The following is a 20202-nucleotide window of genomic DNA, read 5'->3' as shown; positions in this document are numbered from 1 at the left end:
ACGTGGAGGCAGGGAGGCTGTCCCAGGGCTGAGCCCACAGCCTCCCGCCGGGCCAGGAGATCCTGCGGTGCTGTGTGCCCACGCTCACTCCTGACCCCGTCCTGATGTCCCGAGACCCCCGGCCCGGGATACCTCAGCCTCTTTCAGGACTTCCACTTCATGGCCGCGTTCACCCCTACCCCTCCAGACTGGCCCCTCTGGCTGGCGAGCATCAACCTCACCTCCCACCTCCAGGGGTTTGGCACCTGGGCTTCGCTTGTCTGGGCTGCTCTGTAGTTGTCAGAACCCAGTGCTTCCTTCCTTCCATCAACTCACCCACCCACCCACCCGTCTGCCCACCCACCCACCCATCCCTTCACCCACCAACACACCCATCCCTTCACCCACCAACACACCCATGCCTTCACCCACCCACCCCCCATCCATTCACCCACCAACACACCATCCCTTCACCCACCAACACACCCACCCCTTCACCCACCAACACACCCATCCCTTCACCCACCAACACACCCATCCCTTCACCCACCAACACACCATCCCTTCACCCACCAACACACCATCCCTTCACCCACCAACACACCATCCCTTCACCCACCCACACACCCATCCCTTCACCCACCAACACACCCATCCCTTCACCCACCAACACACCCACCCCTTCACCCACCCACCCCCCATCCAACCATCCATTCTTCTACCCACCCACCCATCCGTGCACCCACTCATACATCCATCCATCCATCTAGCCTTCCTTTCTTCCTTCCTTTTCCTTCTTTCTTTCCCTCCATCCCTCTTTCCTTCTGTTCATCCATCCACCTATTCACCCTTCCTTCCTTCCAGCCATCCACCTGCCCATCCACGAGTCCTCCCTCTTTCAGCCCTCTGGCCATGCAGACTGCCGGGCAGCGTAGGCTCTACTCCGGGGGAGCAGAGCCCGAGGTCCTGATCCTTGGACATTACCCTCTTCTCATCCTCCATCTCCTCCCCCCATCCACACGGGCACGTCCCGCCCACCTTGCCTGCTCCCAGATGGCCACGAGCATCCATCTGGGAGAGGCCTTGACAAGGCCAGGTGACTGTCCCCTGTCCCTAGTAAGGACAGGCCAGCCACCTTCCCAGAGTCGGTGGTCACAGCCACTCTCCAGAGGAGGGCCACGTTTCTGATCTCAGGACCTTTCCTGGCGGCCTCCACCTTCCCACCATTCTCTTCACCTGAGCAACTTCTCCTTCCGCCCAATTTGTCTCCCATGACCCCTCGTGGCCAGCGCCCAGACCTGACTCAGCCCTACCGCTCACACCTTCACGTTGCTCCCTGTCTCCTCCCAGCCCCTTCGCCAGCAGTCCACTGAGGGCAGGGGGATTTCTTCATGCTTGCCCCATCCTGCACGCCCCCACCAGCCAAGTGTACAGACTCCAGTACAGCCCAGACCAGGGCTAAGAGGACTGGTCCCATGAAGAACCGCAGTTGAGGACCCCGTTTGGTTCATCCGTGTCCCTTATGTGAAGACAGCCTGAAGCCAGGGCACAGCCAGTCTTCCTTAAAGAAGCTGAAGGCTTCTGTTGGCCAGGGGATCATCTCACCTCTTGAGCCCTTTTCTCCTTGGCTGCTAGGAAGCTCAGAACTTGATCCAGGGCTGCACCTTCGTACCACGCTTGGTTTTTTCTCTAATAACCAAGTTTTCCAGTTTAATTTTCCTCTGCTCCAGGGGTGCCTTTGACTTTGGCCACCTTCCTGGAAATCAGTGGGGCTGTACTTGGCACAGATTGAGCTGTGAGGTGACTGATTTGTTGGAAGTGGGGTGATAACATCCTCTTCTTTTTTCTCTCTTCCTCTGTTGTTGTACAGGGACTATCCCCATCCTTTGTTGTACGGGGACTGTCCCCATCAGCACTGACCTCCCCCCAGGCCCCAGGGAACACTCGTCCCCTGTCCCCAGAGCTGTCACCTCCCTGAGGACATGTGGACTAATGAAAGAGCCCAACAAGTTTTAGCTGATTGACTGAATTTATAATTTTAAAGCCTTCTGAAATTGACTGATATTCACTTTTAGGTTTTTTTTTTTAAATAAAAATACCAAATCATCCAAACCCAGTTAATCTAAATTTCTTTAAGACTGACATCTTTTTATTACAGTGAGGGAATGTTAGTTAAGGTGCACTTCTTGTTTCCATCTAGGGGTTGGGGGGCAGAGGCCTCTGGGGGACTTTCAAGGTAAGAGTGGCCCCAGGAGTGTCTGGGGGTTCAGCCAGCCTTAGGACTAACGTGTACCCACAGCGGGTGATTGAGTTAGTGGGCTGGGCCATCCTAGGTGTGTCCGCCCGGAAGGTACGCAAACTTACGCCCAGGACTGAGGGGCAGAAAAACAATGGTTCAGCTCGACTCCCTGAGTCATGTGTGACCCTGGACTTGTCCTGTCCTTCCTGGAAGCCTCAGAGAGTTGGAGAGGGAGGAAGGGGAAGAGGGCCAGTTATGCTTACACATAAGTCTAACCCTGACCACACTCGCCACTGTCATTCAACATGGTCTAGGAAGTCCTAGCCATAATAATTAAATGAAAAAAAGAAAAAAAAGAAAGAAATAAGAGGAATCTCGTGGCGGAGGAAAAAGGAAAACTGTCACTCTGTAGATGACATGATACTCTATATAGCAAATGCTGAAGGCAACACCCCAAAACAAATAGATCCCGTCAGAAAACTCAGCTAAGTTGCAGGATACAAAGTAATCTACAGAGTCCATTTTGGGGAGACAAGAGTCCATGCCAGAGACCAGTTAGGGGCCCACAGCAGCCTTTCTGGTGGCCAGGCTCGGGGGGTGGCAGCTGTGGGCTGAGGGCTGGTTGGGTCCGGGATCTATTTTGAACTTGGAGCCAATAGGACCCGCTGGACGGTGGGGTGAGTGAGGGGCATTTCCTGGGATGGGGGCCCTTGGGCAAATCAGAGATTAGTCTTGATGCCGAGAAGCCCAGGTGTGAGCATCGCTCTCGTGTCTGTTTGTTTGTTGAAGTGAGAGTCAGTTCATGGGGCGCACGGTTGACCGTGGAAAATGTACCCTTGGGTGCATTTCTCCTTCCCCGAGAGCATCCGCCCCCTTCAGGCCATCACTTGCCCTCCCCGCCCGCATTGTTGTTTTGTTACCGTCTTTGATGGACTTGCCTCACTTTGGGTCAGCGTGGTTCCGTGACATGTTTAGAAAGAAACAGGGCACCCAGCCTCCCTCCAAGCCTTGTTTCCAGCACGCGACACGCATCACTTAGGTGATTTTCCAATAAGGACGGGAAGACGAAGGGTTGCAGTTATGATTCTGTTTCTGGAGAGCCCGCGAGTGGGCGTGGCCCGCTGCTCCGGGGTCGGTGGAGGGTGAGGAATCTCCTGCCCCAGGAGATCTAACAGGACAGCCACTGGCCTCGGGTGACCCTGGGCTACGCTTCTCGAAGCCGCGGGTTTCTTCCTCTTTGGTAAGCGTGACCTTGGGGCTGTGAGCGAAGCTGACCAGTGGCCGGTCCTCATGCCGGGAGCAGGTTGGAGGGCTGAGGCCTCAGTGCCGGGCCCCACCCCTTTCCTCTGAGGACCTCATCCAGTCTTGTGGATTTAAGTGCCACCTAGAGTGACTCCCCCAAATTTACATCTCCAGCCTGACCCCCTCCCCAAACCCTAGTCTCAGATGTACAACTGCTTGTCACCCCCCCACACACAAGCTGTGCGTTCCCATCCCCATTCCCCTTCTCAGTTACGGCAGCTCCATCCTTCCAGATTTTCCACCTGCGTCCAATCCATCAGCCAGCCCCGCTGGCCCTATCTTGGGGATCAGTCCGTCCCCTACTGCTCTCTTGCCATCTCCAGCTCCACCCCCCAAGCCAGCCACCAGGGACACTCACCTCCTCTCTGCTCCTCTGTCCATGCCCTTGCCCCCCACAGACTCTTCCCACTGCCAGAGGAGGTTCTTGCAAAATTTAAGGCAGACCGTGGCGTGTCTCTGTGCAAACCCTCCTCAGGCTCCACCTCACTGGGAGTAGAACCCAAAACCCAAAGCCCAGCAGATCGATGGGGTCAGGGCTCCCATGTGCTCTGACCTCAACTCCCACATCTCCCAACATCTCCCATGTTCCAGGGTTCCACCATCTGGAACATCCATCCATCTTCCTTGGTGAAATGTCTGTTTACATAATTTGCCCATTTTTAAAATTGGAGTTGTTCGTGTTCTTAAGTTTTGAGAATTCTTTATACATTCTGGACAGGATCCCTTTGTCAGATAAATGAACTGCAAATATTTTCTCCTGGTGGCTTGTCTTTTCATTCTCTTAAGAGCAGAAGTTTCGTAAATTTTGATGAAGTCTAATTTACCAATTTTTGTAAATGGGTTGTGAGTCTAGTGTTATATCAAAGAAATCTTTGCTAACCGAAGGTCCAGGAAGGTTTTCTCTTACATTTTCTTCCAAAAGTTTTACTTTGTGAGGTTTTAGACTTAGGACTATTATGTGCTTTGAATTAATTTTTAAAAATAGTGCCAAAGGGGCTTTCCTGGTGGCGCAGTGGTTGAGAGTCCGCCTGCCGATGCAGGGGACACGGGTTCGTGCCCCGGTCCGGGAAGATCCCACATGCCGTGGAGCGGCTGGGCCCGTGAGCCATGGCCGCTGAGCCTGCGCGTCCGGAGCCTGTGCTCCACAACGGGAGAGGCCACAACAGTGAGAGGCCCATGTACCGCAAAAACAAAACAAAACAAAACAAAGATGGGTTATTTAGAAATATATATTTGGTTTCTAAGTTATTGGGAATCTTGTAGATACCTTTCTATTAGTGATTTCTAGTTTCATTCCATTGTGGCCAGAGAGCATATTTTTATGATACGACATTTTAAAAATGTACTGAAACTTGTTTATGGTTTAAAATATGTAAATTCTATTTCTGGGTCTAAGTCATAGGCTGGGGCAGCTGGGAGCATAGAGGTACCATCTTAGCCTATTAGGTGTACAGTGCTCCAACCAGAGGGCCTGCCGCATGGTCAGAGCTCACTGGGTGTTATCAATTAATATATTATTTGTGGAGAAGGCTGGGGAAGGTGACTAGTTCAGACCAGAGGAAGGTGACTTTGGGGACCCTGTGGGCTGGAGGCTGGAGAGAAGAGCCCCACTGTGCGCTGGGGTTTGGACGTGGGGCTGAGCAGGAGAGCAGATGTCAGAGCTGAGGTGGTTGGATGGTGCCTGAGAGGGTGAGGGTGGGCACGAAGCCACAAGATTAGAGCCAGGACGTCTCCCAGCCCCTCAAGAACAGCCAGTTAGAGAGAGGAAACTCCAGGTGCCTGATCACAAGGGGGCTGGGCTGGTCCAAGCAAGGCGGCTCCCGCTGCCTTCTACTAGGTGTAGGGGGTGGGGGACTTCTGCCCCTGCCCGGCTCCTTGGCGGGGACAGAGACTTTCACGGAGGCTCTAACCAAGTCCCGACGTGCTCGGTTTCTAGACTGGAAGAAGCGCTTCATTGGCATACGAATGCGGACCATCACACCCAGGTGAGTGCTGAAGGACGCTGCCCCCTGCCACCCCTCCGTTCTCCTCCCTCACCTCGAGCTTCCTCCCAGACCCTGGCCCCAACATGCCCGGCCACCCGCAGGTGCTCCGGCAGGCCAGACACACTCAGGCTTCTGAGCCTTTGCTCAGGCCGGTCCCTCTGCCTGGAATGCCTTTCCCCCTTTGCCTGATAGGTTCCTTTGGCTTCCGTAGGACTCCATTCAGGTGCCCCTCCTCCAGGAAGCCTCCCAGATTAGCTTCCTGTGGCTTCCATAACAAATTACCACAAACTCGGAGGCTCAAAACAATAGAAGTTCATTCTCTCACAGTTCTGGAAGCCCACAGTCCCAAATCAAGGTGTCAGCAGGGCTGCGCTCCCCCCGGATGCCCCAGGGGAGGATCTTCCTTGCACCTCCCAGCTTCCGGTGGTTCCAGGTGTTTCTTGGACTGTAGTTTCATCACTGCAGGCTCTGCCATTCTCATCGCATGGCGTCTTCTTCCTGTGTGTCTGTGTCCAGTCTCCCTCTTATTTCTCTTATTAAAACACCAGCCATTGGATTAAGGGCCCACTCTAAGTCAGGCTGATCTCATCTAGAGATTCTTAACCAACCATGTCTGCAAAGACCCTATTTCCAAACACGTTCTGAGGCCCTAGGTGGGCATCAGTTTTGGGGGGGGGGGACACTATTCTACCTCCCCAGGCGCCTCCTCTTCTCTTGCAAAGCTGTGCTTCCCTCGCCAGCATCGCCTTGGTCCCGTGGTGTCAGAATCGCCCGTCCTCAACCTTGACCATGAGCTCCTTGGGAGCAGGGACTGGGTCCTGCTCATCTGTCTGCTCCCCCCACCCCTCCCAGGACCCGGTCTACAGCAGAGTGGGTGCCTGGAAATACTAAGTGAGTGAAATAGAGAAGGGGGTGGGGAAGAGGAGGGAGAGAGAGGAAGGAAAGGAAGCTGAAGGGAGGAAAATGCAACGTCAGGTCCAAGGTTTGAAGAAGGAAGAGGTCTCTGCACTGGGGAGCTCTGGGAAGAGGTAAGCTCACCTGACTCACCTTCCTGCCCACTCAGTCCCTAAAATGACCTTCTTCCTGTTTCAGCAACTGTTCACCTAGGGAATAGGTCTGAAAGCAATTCGGAATCAAGACCGATATGCCAATTTGTCTTCTAAAGGTGTTCTTTCCGTCTCCCTATCACCCACCCGCTCATCCGTCACACCGTCCGTCCAGGCGTCTGTCTCTCCACAGCACCATTCACCCAGTGTCTGTTCATCCTCCTCTACCTTTCCTTCCTTCCTCATCCCTCCTCCCCCCCATCCTCCCATCCGTCTGTCCATCACCCTCCCCTCTCTACACTTCTGACCATCCACCTTCACCAAGGTTTCTCTTGAGGAGCCTGTGTTGAGTAGGGGACACAGGCAAGGATCAGTGACAACCCAGAGTGGTCAATGGCAGGACAGGGCAAGGTGGGAGCCCAGAGGAGACGCCTGGTCTGGCCCGGGTGGTGGAGAGAAGGAAGAGTCCGTTTGGAGGCTCAGAAGGAGTGCCTTAACCGTGGAACTGCCTTTTCAGTTTGGTGGAGGAACTGAAGGCCAGCAACCCAGACTTCCCGGAGGTCAGCAGTGGGATTTATGTGCAAGAGGTTGTCCCAAATTCACCTTCTCAGAGGTAGGCTTCACCGGAGGAAGCAGGGAGGCTGGGCAGGTGGGTGCAGGGCCTGGGCTGGGCCTCACTGATGCGCACGACCTTTAGCTTCCTGGCAGCATGACGCAATGTGGAGTAGCAGGTGGGACTCCGGCCAGTCCTCTAGGCCAGAGGCAGGCTGGGGAGGCGAAGGCCGTGCCCTTCCTTGGCCCAGAACGTCCTTTCCTTGGGTCTGGGGAGACAGAGTAGCAGAGGTCACCCCGAGCTGCGTCAGCCTGGCTCTCACCAGCCCCGTGGGCCACCCTGGGTCTTTCTGGGCCAGTGTTCTCATCTACAAAACGGGCATGATTCAGCCTACTGTTCCTGTCCCGTGAGACATTGTCAAGATCAGATGAGATAAAGCCTTGTTTTCTTGGAAACCACCAACTACTAGAGAAAGGTCAATTGTTGCAGCACTGTGGGCTGAGGCAGGCAGTGCGGTGGGTGGGGTCTGACGCACTTGCACGGCTGATCTGTGCCCTGGAGCAGCTCTGAGCAAGGCCTACCCCTCCTCTGCCTCAGGGCTGCATCTGTGCAGTGGGCGGGCTGCAGCAGATCCCGCTTTTAACTGTAACCCCGGGAGCTGGAGATGGTCCACGCTGAGATCTCGGGCTGCTGGAAAGGGTGAGGGCAGAGTGCTGACTGGAGCCGGGCAGGTGGGCCCCCCAGCCCCCGGGGCCCCTGCAACCCAACAGGACGCCTCCTTTCTGTTTTGTGTCTTGGGCTGGAAGACGCGGACCCCTTATGTCCTTCCGCCGTGAACACAGTACACGTGCTCAGCCCGCAGCCGACCTGCGGTAAGAATTGTGGCAATACCGCTCCGTGAATCCATGAGAGCCAAAGAGTAACCACCGCAGCTCAGGCTCTTTATTCCGAGTCGCCGCACCCCGCGACTCAGCAGACGGCGGTCACCGAGAGCGGCCGCACGCAGGGCACCCCAGAGCCAGACGGGAGCTCGGCGGCGACGGTGGCTGCCGCCGGCCAAGGCTGCCTGTGAGCTGTGCGTTCCACGTGCCTCATCTCAGTCAATCCTCACTGCAGCCCGGGACACGCAGGCTGCTGCTCTCGCCCCATTGCTCAGATGGGAAGGCTAAGGCTTGGCAAAGTCGCTCCTCCGAGGTCACACGGCCCACGTGTGTGGATCTGGGCGCTATCACTCATGCATCTAACCACGGTGCCACCCCGCCCGCCCTCTGGGGGGAGGGGAAGGTCACAGCGAGTCAGGTGCAGAAAGGGGGGGCCAGCCCAGCTCGCTCTGTCTCTGATGGGAAAATCTTACGTTAGAATCAACCCCCTGGGCCTCGTAATTTGCAAATCATGTTCCCACATAGGGCTGTAGATGTGGAAACAGAGGCTCGAAGGGGCAGAGCACCTGGCCCAAGGCAGCCCAGCGAGGGAGGCTGCAGCCAGAACGTGACCCCAGCCCTTCTGATGTACAGAAGTAGACCGAGAAAGCGCTAGTCCGTTGCAGGACAGTGCTTCCCGTCTGCTGTGAGAGCCTTGCGGTCAGGGCCGTGTCCTTCCCTGTTGAAATGAATTTTCCTAATGTGCTGCTGTTAAAGCCCACTGTGCCCAGACCCGGGCCCGGGCCTCTCGGGGCGGTGCTGTGACCACGTGTCTCTCCTGTTGGCAGAGGGGGCATCCAAGATGGCGACATCATCGTCAAGGTCAACGGGCGCCCTCTGGCCGACTCGAGCGAGCTGCAGGAAGCCGTCCTGACCGAGTCGCCGCTGCTGCTGCAGGTGCGGCGGGGGAACGACGACCTGCTCTTCAGCATCGTGCCCGAGGTCGTCCTGTGAGGGTGGGGCCCCCTCCCTCCATCGCCGCCGGAGCCTGCAGCCGGGACAGGGGCCAGCAGACGGGCTCCGCCCGGAGCCGCTGCCTCCCTTGGGGTCAGGACAAAGGACCGAGGTCGGTCCTCAGCAGAGCCAGAGGCCTCCTCCCGGCCGTCCAGGGCCAGAGCCACGGGCTGGGCTTGGCCAGGGGCCCGCATCTCAGCCTTCTGGGAGGACTGGCCCCAGCATCACGGTGCCCCTGGGGGCAGCCCAATGTTCCCCCCGCCCACCAAATGCTCCTGAGGGCCCTTCCAAGTTCCCAGATCTAGAAAACTCTTCTATTTGCCCGGAGGAAGTCCCATCCTCTCTCCCGCCTTCCTGCCTTTGCACCTGTTGATAGGATACCTCTCTCTGGAATGCCCGCTGCCCCACCCCTCCCCTCACTGACTCTCACCTGTTCAGGTCTCAGCCCCCCAGCCTCCTTCTCTCCCAGGTGCGCCTCCCTGGCCTCCCACACCCAATAGCACAGCGCCCACCATGTTGAATGACCAGGGCTGTCTGCCCGGCTAATCTGCTCCTCTTGAGGAGTCAGGTGTGGCGGTTCTGGCCCGGAGTTGGCACCGCGGGATGTCCCCTGGCCGTCCAGCCAAGCCCCAGGGCTTGGCGATGAGGTCCGCCTTCCCAGGCACAAGAGAAGCTGGCAGGGAGCAGAGCGTGTCTGACCCCCTGGAAGACCGCCCGTCCTCCGGGAGGGGCCCCTGGGGTGGAGGGCGGAGGGCAGAGGAAGCTGGGACCTGCGGGGGGGAGGGGAGGGGAGGGCTGAGCCGGCTACACCTCCCCTGGCTGTTCTGTGCAGCGGGACTCACGGCATCGCCCAGGAGCAGGCGAGGTGCCCCCCTCTCCGCGGGGAGCCTGTTTCCAGGTGCAGCCGGTCCCCCATGTTGCTTGTACTGTATGTTTCTCTACTGTATGGGAATTAAAGTTTACAAGCACATGGTCCTGTGCCAGCAGGGGCGTCTGGGGCAGCCCACCCGCCGCTGTGCCGCTTCTCCTGACCCAGAGCTGACACATCAGTGGGCACAGAGACCCGGGCCTAACCGCCTGGAGCACCCAGGCATCGCCACGCCCCAGCCGCCCCACCACTCAGCCCTGGCTCCCCACTTGCTCCCAGCCCCCCGGTCCCTGGCAAGACCCCTCCCTTCCCCGTGTCGTGGCCTCTCCCCCCAGGCAGCAGGGTCCTGAGACCTCCGAACTCCTGGCAGTCGGGCAGAGCCCTTGGAGAGGCGCCTGGCTGGCAGCGGCGAGTCCGCTGAGCGTGCAGTGTGTGCCCGGCCAGGCCGTGTGATAAAGGCTTCCCTGCATCTGTGCTGTGTCATCCTCACTGCAGAGACCACCCAGCAACAGGGAATGAGGCAGAACAGGAGAGACAAAGCTCGCTGCCCAGGGACACCGCAGGGGCTGCCCAGGGATGGCGGGAGCTGTGAACTTGCCCAGGGCCAGCTCCCAGGGTCACAAGTGGGGTTGTGAGGGTGAGGGGCGCCCATCAGGGCTGAGAGGGAGGGGCCCAGCCCTGTGTTCTGGACCACCGGCCCGGAAGGATCAAGTTCCCTTGGTTCCAAACCTTACAGCGCGGCAGGGTCTGCCGCCAGCCGGCCTCTGTGTGACCGCTGCCACCTTCTGCCTCGGGGGTGGGGCGGGGGAGTGACCTCAGACTGCAGACTGCAAGCTTTTCCGAGCTCCGAGAGCCTGGGGTTCAGTAGGTCCAGACTTAAATGACCCGCCACGGGGCGAATTGCAGGAGGTGGTCTCAGACGGCCATGGCGGCAGCCGGAATCACGCTCAGTACCTAGAAGGGCTCACGGGAGGTGCGTGGAGACAGGCACGCCGGGCGCTGGAGATGCTGAGTGTGGCCAGCTGGCTGGCTGGGGGAAGGGAAATCGGACCAAGAATCACTCAGCACCCACACTCAGAAGAGAACCAGAAACTGTCACAGGCGGCTTTTTAATGAGGGCTCTGGGATCTGGTTCACCATCCCAGTTTTGCAATCCCAGGGCTCAGATGATGTGAACTAAGCACCCTTCTCAGTCCCCACTCCTGGGCCGTACCCAGGCCCTGCTGGGGAAGGAGGGGGCCAGGCATAGAAGCAGCCCTGCAAGGCACCTCCCAACCCCTACCAAGCCGTGGTCCCCACTGCCCGCCGGTCCGCCCGCCCCCTCCCGTCTACCCTGAGCTGGACTCCACAGTTACAGCCCATCCCAGTGCCAGCATCCTCCGAAAACGTCAGAGCACGGCCCCAGAGCCTGGTTCAGCCCACGCCGCGGGGCTGCCTGCCTCCCAGCCAGCCCCCATCCCTCCCCTCCCATCCAGAGTGGGTGGGCCACAGCGTCCCCACAGAGCAGGCCCCGTGCCACCCCACCCCTCAACCGAGAACAGCCCGAACGTCCGAAGTCTGTCCACCCTCTGGGGTCTCTGCTCTCGCTCCCACCGGGCAGGCCCCTTGCTTTGCACACTTGCAACGGTCCGCGCAGCGTGGTCCTTGCTCTCCGTCTTCAGCCGTTCTGAGCACGTGCCCAGCGGCCACTTGGTCCCTCCTGAGAGTAAGGAGGAAGGCTGTGGAAGCGGCAGTCCAGGACATGGCCGGCCACTGGAGATGCTGAGTGTGGCCAGCTGGTGCGTGGGCCTGGACTTGGGCAGAGGGTGAGCTGGAAGCAGGGCGCTGAGAGTAGAGCCTCAGACTTGACCAGGGCCAGGCATCCGAGAGGGATCTAGGGTCCGAGATCAAGGGGATCCATTCGGTTCCTGGCGGGAGCGGCTTCCCAGCTGGCGAGGCTGCTGCTCTCTGTGCACACACGGGGCGGGGGGCTGCCCACAGGGCCGGCAATCCCACCATGGAGTCCTTACCCTCACCGAGCCATGCTCAGCCCCAAGGCCCCAACTCTACCTCCCATCACGCTGCGGGTAGGGCTTCAGCGTATGAATCTGGGGGACGCAATCCAGCCCTTAGCACAGCAGCGGGGGTGGGGAAGGGAGAGAAGCCGACGGAGGCCTGCGGTGTTGAGCTGGTGGGCTCGGGCGACGGGGCGGACCCGGCCGAGACCCTCCGAAGAGCTGTGCAAAATGGAAAGCGGGGTGGTCGTCCACAGACCCCACCCTCCCTCGTTCCAGGGGGCTATGCCCAAGGGGAGCCCCCAGGCCAAAGGCGGAGGGACGCAGGTCCTGGAGGTAACGCTGACAGCGAGCCCAGCCCTCGCAGCTGCAGGTGACCTCAGAGGTGGGGCAACGTGGGGGAAACCGACAGCCCCTCCTGCCTGAGACTTTGAGAGACAGACGTCGGGCGTGCCCAGCACTTGCCCAGTAGATCCAGTCGGATAACACGCTTGCAGTGCCCCAGACGGGTCGCCGGCCCCCTCTGGGCATTTCATGGAGCCGTCTTCCCCTGAGCTGTGGAGCTGGGGTGGACTGGGCTCCCTGGGCGTGGCGTCTGCAGGCAGCAACGGTGACCAATTCATCAGCAACCCTCCTTCTCCACTGCCACCCAGAGACCCTCGGGTTTGGAGGGGAGGGAGGAAGGGGGCAGACGTGGGACGCAGCCCCGCTGCCCAGAGAGGGCGGGTGAGACCCATCTGTCCCTAGAGCGGCTTTGCTGCAGTAAGCACTGGATTAATCGTCACATAGGGCAGACTCAGCGCGTTCCCTTAGGTGGCCTGGTTCAGTCCCTGACCCGGGAACTGAGATCCTGCAAGCGGCGTGGCACCGCCGAAAACAACTGTCACACGGGAGGCTCCTGACGCACGGTCTGGCCCCAAAGTGCCCAAAATGTCACTTCACATCCGCTTGCTCCCCGCCACCGGCTCCCTGGGTGACAGGGCTCCCCTCCCTCCGTGACCTCAGCTTGTCCACGTGTGAAACGGGAGGCAGGAGGTGGGGCTCGCAGCGCAGGCGTCAGCTGGGCCTGGGCCGTGGGCTCGGCTCAGCCCCTCCCTGGCTGACCTCTGTCAGGGCCCTTGACTCCACGCTCCTGCATCCAGGGAGGCCTGTGGATGCCACCTCCGGGAGGAGGGACACCTCGCCTGACGCTGGGCACTGCCTGCTCGCCCACCCCAGCTGGCCCTGCGGCGGTGGGCTCTGTGGCAGTCAAGGCCTCTGCCCTCCGCCAGCCACTCAGCCCTGACCGCCCCCGCTGGGCACAGCTGGCCTCTCCGCGGCTGCTCCAGCTGCCCCTGGAGAAGTACAGCTTTCTCAGAGCCCGCCAGCTGCCGCCCAAGCCGTGTGCAAGCCCCAGGCTCCTGACGCAACCCCTGGTGGCTGAGCTCACAGCCCACCCCCTGCTCTGCGTCCCAGGAGCTGTAAACAAGATGCTGAGAAGGTAAGAGCCCCGTGGGGAGGGCGACCCCCACTTCTAGCCTCGGGGTCCCTCCCTAAACACCTGGAGTTCTAGAAGGATGGGACCGGAAGGGGCATCACAGCTTACCAAACAACCCATCGCACAGAGGCTGAAACTCAGGCCCAGAGAGGCAAAGGACCTGGGGTCACACGTGAGCTGGGGGCTGGCCTGCAGGGGACAGGGCTGGGCCGGAGCAGACAGCTGTGGCCACAGCTGCAGCAGGACAGACATCCATGTGCCCGAGCACGTGGGGCCGGGCCAGGAGCTCCCAGAGCCAGCGTTCCGGGGTAGGAGCTCTGTGAGCAACAGACCTGCAGGTCATGACATCTTCCTCCCAGAGTTCCTCCGTGGGCCCCTCCGGGATTAGTGGGTCCAGAACACAGTGCCAAGGACGGAAATTCTGGAAGGGGTCACAGGTGCGAGGGAAACAGCAGAGGACCGGGCACTGATACCCCCGCCTTGAGCCGTGCCTGGGGGCGACCCGGCTGGGGCCCACCTGCCAACACTGCCCAGCTCTGTGTCTCCGTAGGGTGGGTCCCACCTCCAGTCACCCCCTGCCCTCCACCACAGGTGTGGACCCCGCCTCCCCGCCTCCCCGCAGCCCCCATGGCTGCCCCGCTGTTCCTGCATGTTTATCAGGCCTTTCGGGATCTGGCTCTGCTCTCATCTCCCTCCGTTCACTTTCCCCCGTCCTGCCTCTGTGCGAGCCGCTCGCTCTCCCTGGACGCTCTCCCAGGCTGCCCTGTGCCTGCTTCTTTCTACTGACCATCCCCTCCATGGTAGGCTGAAAAATGGTCCCACAGGTGTCCACGTCATACCCCCCGGGACCCGTCATGTCACCTCGCGTGGCCAGAGGGACCCTGCAGCTGTGATCAGGTGCAGATCGTGAGATGGGAGGTCACCCTGGATTCTCCGGCAGGGATTCACATGACCACAGCGTCCTTATAGAGTGAGGCAGGAGGGGCAGACAATGGATGCGAGGTTGGGGTGACATGAAGGGGCTGAAGACTGTGGGAGCCTCTGGACGCTGGAAAAGATGGGGAAATGGGTTCTCCCCGGAGCCCCCAGAGGAACTAGCCCTGCACACACCTGGAATTCAGCAGTGACACTGACCCGGAGAACTGTGACAGTAAGTTCCATTGTTTGAAGTCGCTGCATTTATGGTGATTCGTGACAGCAGGAACCTGAACCCTCTCTAAAGCCCATTCATCCTCTCTCTCCAGGAAGCCTGGCCACACCAAGCTCCCAGGGAAGTCCCTGCTTCCCGCATCCAGTCTGTCCCACTGTTCAGTTGTGTACTGACCGCTTCCTTTCCCAGAAGGCCGGTTCCAGGAGTTTGTGAATTTCTCTGAAGTCCCAGCCACGTCCCCAGAGCCAGCCCGGGGCCCGCAGCAGAGCAGGTGCTCAGGGAAAACACTCCACTCAGGTGGGGCTCGTGAAACCGAGGTCCTTTGAGCTCTAACAGTGGGGGGCCCGTGCCTGCCACGTCATTGCAAGCCAGGTCCCCAAGTTCCATATCAGGGAAGGCCAGATACCCAGGGGCGTGGAGACTTGGGGAGGGGAGGGGAAGGGCGATGGGGGGGGGCAGAGAATGGCCCCAATTTCCTCATTGCCACGGATTTCTCTGAGCCCCGGGAACAAGCCTCCCTACACCCGCAGGTGTGATGGAGCAGACCACGTGCTGTCCCTTTACACACCCGGAGTCACCAATCTCCACCCGGGACCCGCTCCAGGCTCTGGGGACACCTCCGGCCAGGAGAGCCTCCCGGGGAAATGGACCGTCCTCCTCAATTTGGCCTCCATCCTGTTCCCTCGCCTCACTTCAAAGGAGACCCCCGCAGTCTGGGGCCACCCCTCCAGGGCTCCTCAGAGGTGGTGAGCCGCTCACCTCACCCCTCACCCCTCACCCACTGAGAGGGGCCCTCCTCCCTCCGGCTGCCCAAGTCCTCTCTGACGTCCGTCATCTCTACACACGGTGGTCACAAGCCACACGCTGTCCCACAAACGGCTGCCCTCTGTCTTCTCAGGTCCAGAGGCGAGGGCAGAGTCTGGCCCTGATCCACCTCTGCAGACACTCCCAGACTCACAGCCCCGGCCCCTCCAAACACAGGTAAACAGAACAAGATGTGACAGCACACGCGTGCACACTGCACACGTGACTATGCACACGGCCACATGTAAATATACACACGCAGGCACGTGTGCACACACACAGCACAGATGAGTGTGCACAGGGCACACACGTGAATATACACACAGACATGTGCGTGCACACACGCACGCGATCGCCCCGCTCCCATCGCACCTCTGTGGTGTGCCGTGTCCTTGTGCACATCTCTTTTCATTCCACATGTCAGGATACCCACTTTTCTTGAATTCCGTGTCGTCTTCTTCTATCAATGTCTTTTTCGTTTTGGTTGAAATGTTTCCTCAAGTAAATGTTTTCTAAAAACGGCGCAGTGGGTAAATGGAGAGAGGACGTGCTTGAAACGTTTTTGTTTTTTCAGAATCATTTTTCCTGTGAAGTGTGACACATAGAGAAAAGGGCCCTCGCCTACGGTAGAGTGCATCATCTGAAAACAAACGCACACCACCACCACCGCCTGTCAAGAGCGGCAGCCTGACAGCCCCCACAGCACCTGCAGTCCCTCCCACGACGCCGCCTCCTTTCCTCACTTTAGGGTCATCATTTCCTCCCTTTGCTTTAAAGTTTTATCACCTACGCCTGCATTGCTAAACACAAGTTGAGTTTCACGTGCATCTTTCACTATTACAAATGGGATCCCGGGGCTTCCTTGGTGGCGCAGTGGTTGAGAATCTGCCTGCTAATGCAGGGGACACAGGTTCGAGCCCCAGTCCGGGAGGATCCCACATGCCGCGGAGCAACTAGGCCCATGAGCCATGGCCGCTGAGCCTGCGCGTCTGGAGCCTGTGCTCCGCAACGGAAGAGGCCGCGATAGTGAGAGGCCCGCGCACCGCGATGAAGAGTGGCCCCCGCTCGCCGCAACTACAGAAAGCCCTCGCACAGAAACGAAGACCCAACACAGCAAAAATAAATAAATAAATAAACTCCTACCCTCAACATCTTCTTAAAAAAAAAAAGGGGATCCCACGATGTGTCCTCATTCGTGTGTTTTACCAAATATGCTGCTTGTCTCATCCACGGTGATGTGTGGCTTTAGTCACTGATGCTCATCGTCACTGGAGAGCGTCCGGTCCACGAGTACCTGTCTCCTGGTGACAGACACCTGGGCTGTTTCCAGCTCGGGGCTGTGCCCCATCTCCAAGCAGCCGTGAGCCTGTGTGTATGTCTCCAGCGACTGGACAAACATTTCTGCTGGGTGCCTTTCTAGGAGCGAAGTGGCTGGGTCATTGGGTGCACGTATATCCCATTGGTATATGTGTATCCCATATCCCATTTGGGTAGAAATATAAGCTTTTCAAAGTGTTTTACTGGGCTTCCCTGGTGGCGCAGTGGTTGAGAGTCCGCCTGCCAATGCAGGGGACGCGGGTTCGTGCCCCGGTCCGGGAAGATCCCACATGCCGCGGAGCAGCTGCGCCCGTGAGCCATGGCCGCTGAGCCTGCACGTCCGGAGCCTGTGCTCCGCAACGGGAGAGGCCACAGCAGTGAGAGGCCCGCGTACCGCAAAAACAAAAACAAAAACAAGTGGTTTTACTAACGTGCACCCCCCCGCCCCCCGCGTGGACGAGACTTCTCACTGCTCCGCACCCTCGCCAGCGCCTGACGCAGCCACAGCCTCGAATGTGAGGCATTCTGTGGCCACGGAGCAGTCGCTCTGGATTTCAGTTTGCAAATCTGTGAGCCCTGGGAGCCTGGGCAGCTTTGCAAACACTTGCCGGTCATTTAGCTGTGCTCTCTGGTGCAGGACGTTTCACGTCTTGCCCGTTACTCTCCAGAACAGCCTGTTTCTTATCGCTTGGTGGTTCTTTTATACACTGTAGAAATGAGCTCTTTTCAGGATTTGTGTGCTGAAAATACCTCCTCTGTCTCTGTAGCTTGCCTTGCCACTCTCCAAACGGTATCCTTTGATGAGGTTTGTTTCAATAGCCCAATTTACCCATCTTTTCCTTCCTAGCCAATGTTTTTTATATCTGGCTTAGAAAGTATCTTCCTACCTCAGGATCCCTACCTTCCTGATAGCTTCCTGAAGATTTCTTATTTTACATTTTACACTTAGATCCATAATCCAGCTGGAACTGACTTTTATGTGTGGTGCAAAGGAGAGGTCAAGTCCCATCCTTTTCCATCTGGACATGTGGAGATATCATTGTCCCATAAAATGCAATGATTTCTCCCTTTGTCAGAGCCCAAGCCCCCATATATGCCTGGTCTGTTTTTGGACTCTTCTGTCCTATGGCTCTTCCCCTCTATCCTTGTCCCAACACCCTCCAGTCAAAATCACTTTAGTTTTAGGATATATTTTATTAGCGAGTACAGTACAAGCATCCACATTGTTCTTTTCCTTCAAGGGTGCTTAGATGACCTTGACTCTTTGCTTTTCTGCATATATTCTAGAATAAGTTTGTCAAGTTCCACCTCTTGTGAATTTCATTAGTATGGCACTGGTTCTACAGATCAGCTTTGAGAGAGGTGACGTTTATAACATCCAGGCTTCTTCTACATGAACATGGCTATTCCTCCATTTATTTCAATTTCCATTAATTTCTCCAAAAATGTCATATCGTTTTCTGTGTAGATAGCTTACATTTGATGTTGTAAATAGTATCTTTGAAAAATTTTTTTAATTTTCTGACTATTGCTGATATATAGCCTTGTTTTTATGGTTTTTTTCTTATTTTTCAATAATTTTGTATACTGCGCTTATATCCAGCAACCTTGTCAATTCTAACAATATATATAGAGAGAGCATTTTTCTACATATGCAATAACATCATCTATAAATAATGAGTTTTGTTTCTTCCTTTTCAATCTTAATACATTTTACTTGTTTTTCTTGTTTTTCTTGCCTTGTTGCACTGGCTAAAACCGCTAGTTCAGTGTTATGTAGAAAAACTGATAATGGACATCTTAATCTTGTTTCTGATCTCAAAAGAAGAGATTTCCACACTTCACCATTAAAAATAATGTTTCCTATAAGTTTTTATACTAATCTTTATCAGCTTAAGAAAGTTTCCTTTTATTGCTAGTTTGCAATAATAATAAAAACTATGAATATTGAATTTTAACAAAAGCCTTTTCTGCTTCTACTAAAATGATTAAATGATTTCCTCCTTTGCTCTGTTACTGTACTGAAATACCTTGATTTTAAAATGCTATACCAACCTTGCACTACTGGACAAAATCTTATTATGGTGTAATATCCTTTTTTAATATTTTGCTGGATTTTGTTTGAGTTTTCTGTGTTCATTAGTAGTTGGTCTATAATTTTCCTTTTTCCGGGTGTTCACTTTGGAGTTTTCTATCACGATTATTCTGACCTCATAAAGTGACTTGGGCAGTGTTTAATCTTTTTCTGTTCTCTACAAAAATTTGTATAAGATTGACATTATTTCTCTCTTAAATGGTGATAGAATTTTCTGGTCATGACATCTATTCTTGGAGTTTTCTCCAAGAACCTTCTTGGGAAAGTCTGAACTATGGATTCAACCTCTTTAGTGTATTAGGGACAATTCGAGTTTTCCATTTCTTCTTATGTCACTTAGGCAAGTTGTGTTTCTCTGGGAATGTGTTTATTTCATCTAAATTTTGCAAGTATTGACCAAATTGTTCATAATTTCCTCTTTTTATTTCTTTAATGGCCTCTGTTTCTCCCATTATGTCCCATTTTCATTCTTGACATCACCATTTGTGCTTTCCCTCTTTTTATCCTGATTAGTCTTACCAGGGGATAATACATTTTATTACTCTTTAAAGAAGATTTGACTTTGTCGACCCTTTCCATTGTATAATTGTTTTCTATTTCATTGATGCACAGACGTGTCTCAGTGTCCAGCCCAGAGTAGACACCCAGACCTGTTGTACCCCAACTCCTTGTTCAGAAGATGAACCACTTCCAAACAGACCCAGCTCTGTTCTCAACTCCCCTTGGCTCACAGCTTTCCCGGGGCTCCTGCCCCAAAGCTGGCATGCCTTTGGGCTGGGATGGATATGTCTGAGTCTCTGGGGGTCAAGCTTAGGCGCAGCTGTTTCCCCGCCACCTGCAACCTGCTCACACACGTGGACAGCGTGTCATCCCGCCCTCCTGTCTGCCACCCAGGCCCCCCTCTCCATCAGCCAGGGCTGAGCTTTGAGCAAATCTCCTGACAAAAGACTGTGCATGTGAAGAGCTCAGGGACCCAGGGCCGCACCAGCCAGGGGCCAACAAGACCCTGTGTATATGCCTACGTTCACTGAAATGAAACTATGAAGACCACCACTCTGTTAGATGATCTGTCATGACCCAGACCACAGTGTACTGAGAGGCAGGGAGTCTGCGAAGCAGTGTACTGAGGGGCAGGGAGTCCTGGGCGCCTGTTTTCCCTCCAGTCCAGACCTGCTCTGCTGGTCCCACAGAGAGCAAGAAGCATCCCTCTCTGTGTTCACTCCTCCCGACCTCCTGACCCAGCATCCTCACTCCTGTCTTCAGGCCCACCTGCATTCCTGAGACACCGAGCAACTCCACTGCCTGACATGCTGAGGGTTAATCCTTCCCACGGTCACCCAGGGGTGCGGCATCCCTGCTGGGCTGTGCTGCTTCCTGCATCGGTTCCTCCTCCTGCACCTGGCTCCCTTCCATGGTTCCAAGTCCAGGCTCACCTGTGTGTTCTCAGCCTCTTCGAGGCCCCAGGACTTCTTTGCAAACCCTCTACTCTTCCCAGCCATCGTCTCTACCTTTATCTTCT

The 20202-nt window shown here is 56.4% G+C and overlaps 1 protein-coding gene across 2 annotated transcripts in view; it reads left to right on the top strand.

Moving 5' to 3' along the window:
* The window catches only part of HTRA3 (HtrA serine peptidase 3), a 29634-nt gene extending 19907 nt beyond the window's left edge, over positions 1-9727 (top strand). Inside the window, exons 7-9 of one of the 2 annotated variants that reach the window (XM_030876821.2) lie at positions 5457-5505; positions 7069-7164; positions 8813-9727. In XM_030876821.2, coding sequence (XP_030732681.2) covers positions 5457-5505; positions 7069-7164; positions 8813-8978 — 311 coding nt within the window. In that variant the 3' untranslated portion in view covers positions 8979-9727. Of the gene's footprint in view, positions 1-1329; positions 2107-5456; positions 5506-7068; positions 7165-8812 lie in introns of those variants that run through there. The other variant, XM_030876822.2, reaches the window with a different exon arrangement.
* The last annotated feature ends 10475 nt before the right edge of the window (positions 9728-20202 follow it).

Source organism: Globicephala melas, chromosome 5, assembly GCF_963455315.2.
Source record: "Globicephala melas chromosome 5, mGloMel1.2, whole genome shotgun sequence".
Taxonomy (NCBI): domain Eukaryota; kingdom Metazoa; phylum Chordata; class Mammalia; order Artiodactyla; family Delphinidae; genus Globicephala; species Globicephala melas.
The sequence above is the reverse complement of the archived record's forward strand: the minus strand, read 5'-3'. Positions and strand labels throughout refer to the sequence as shown.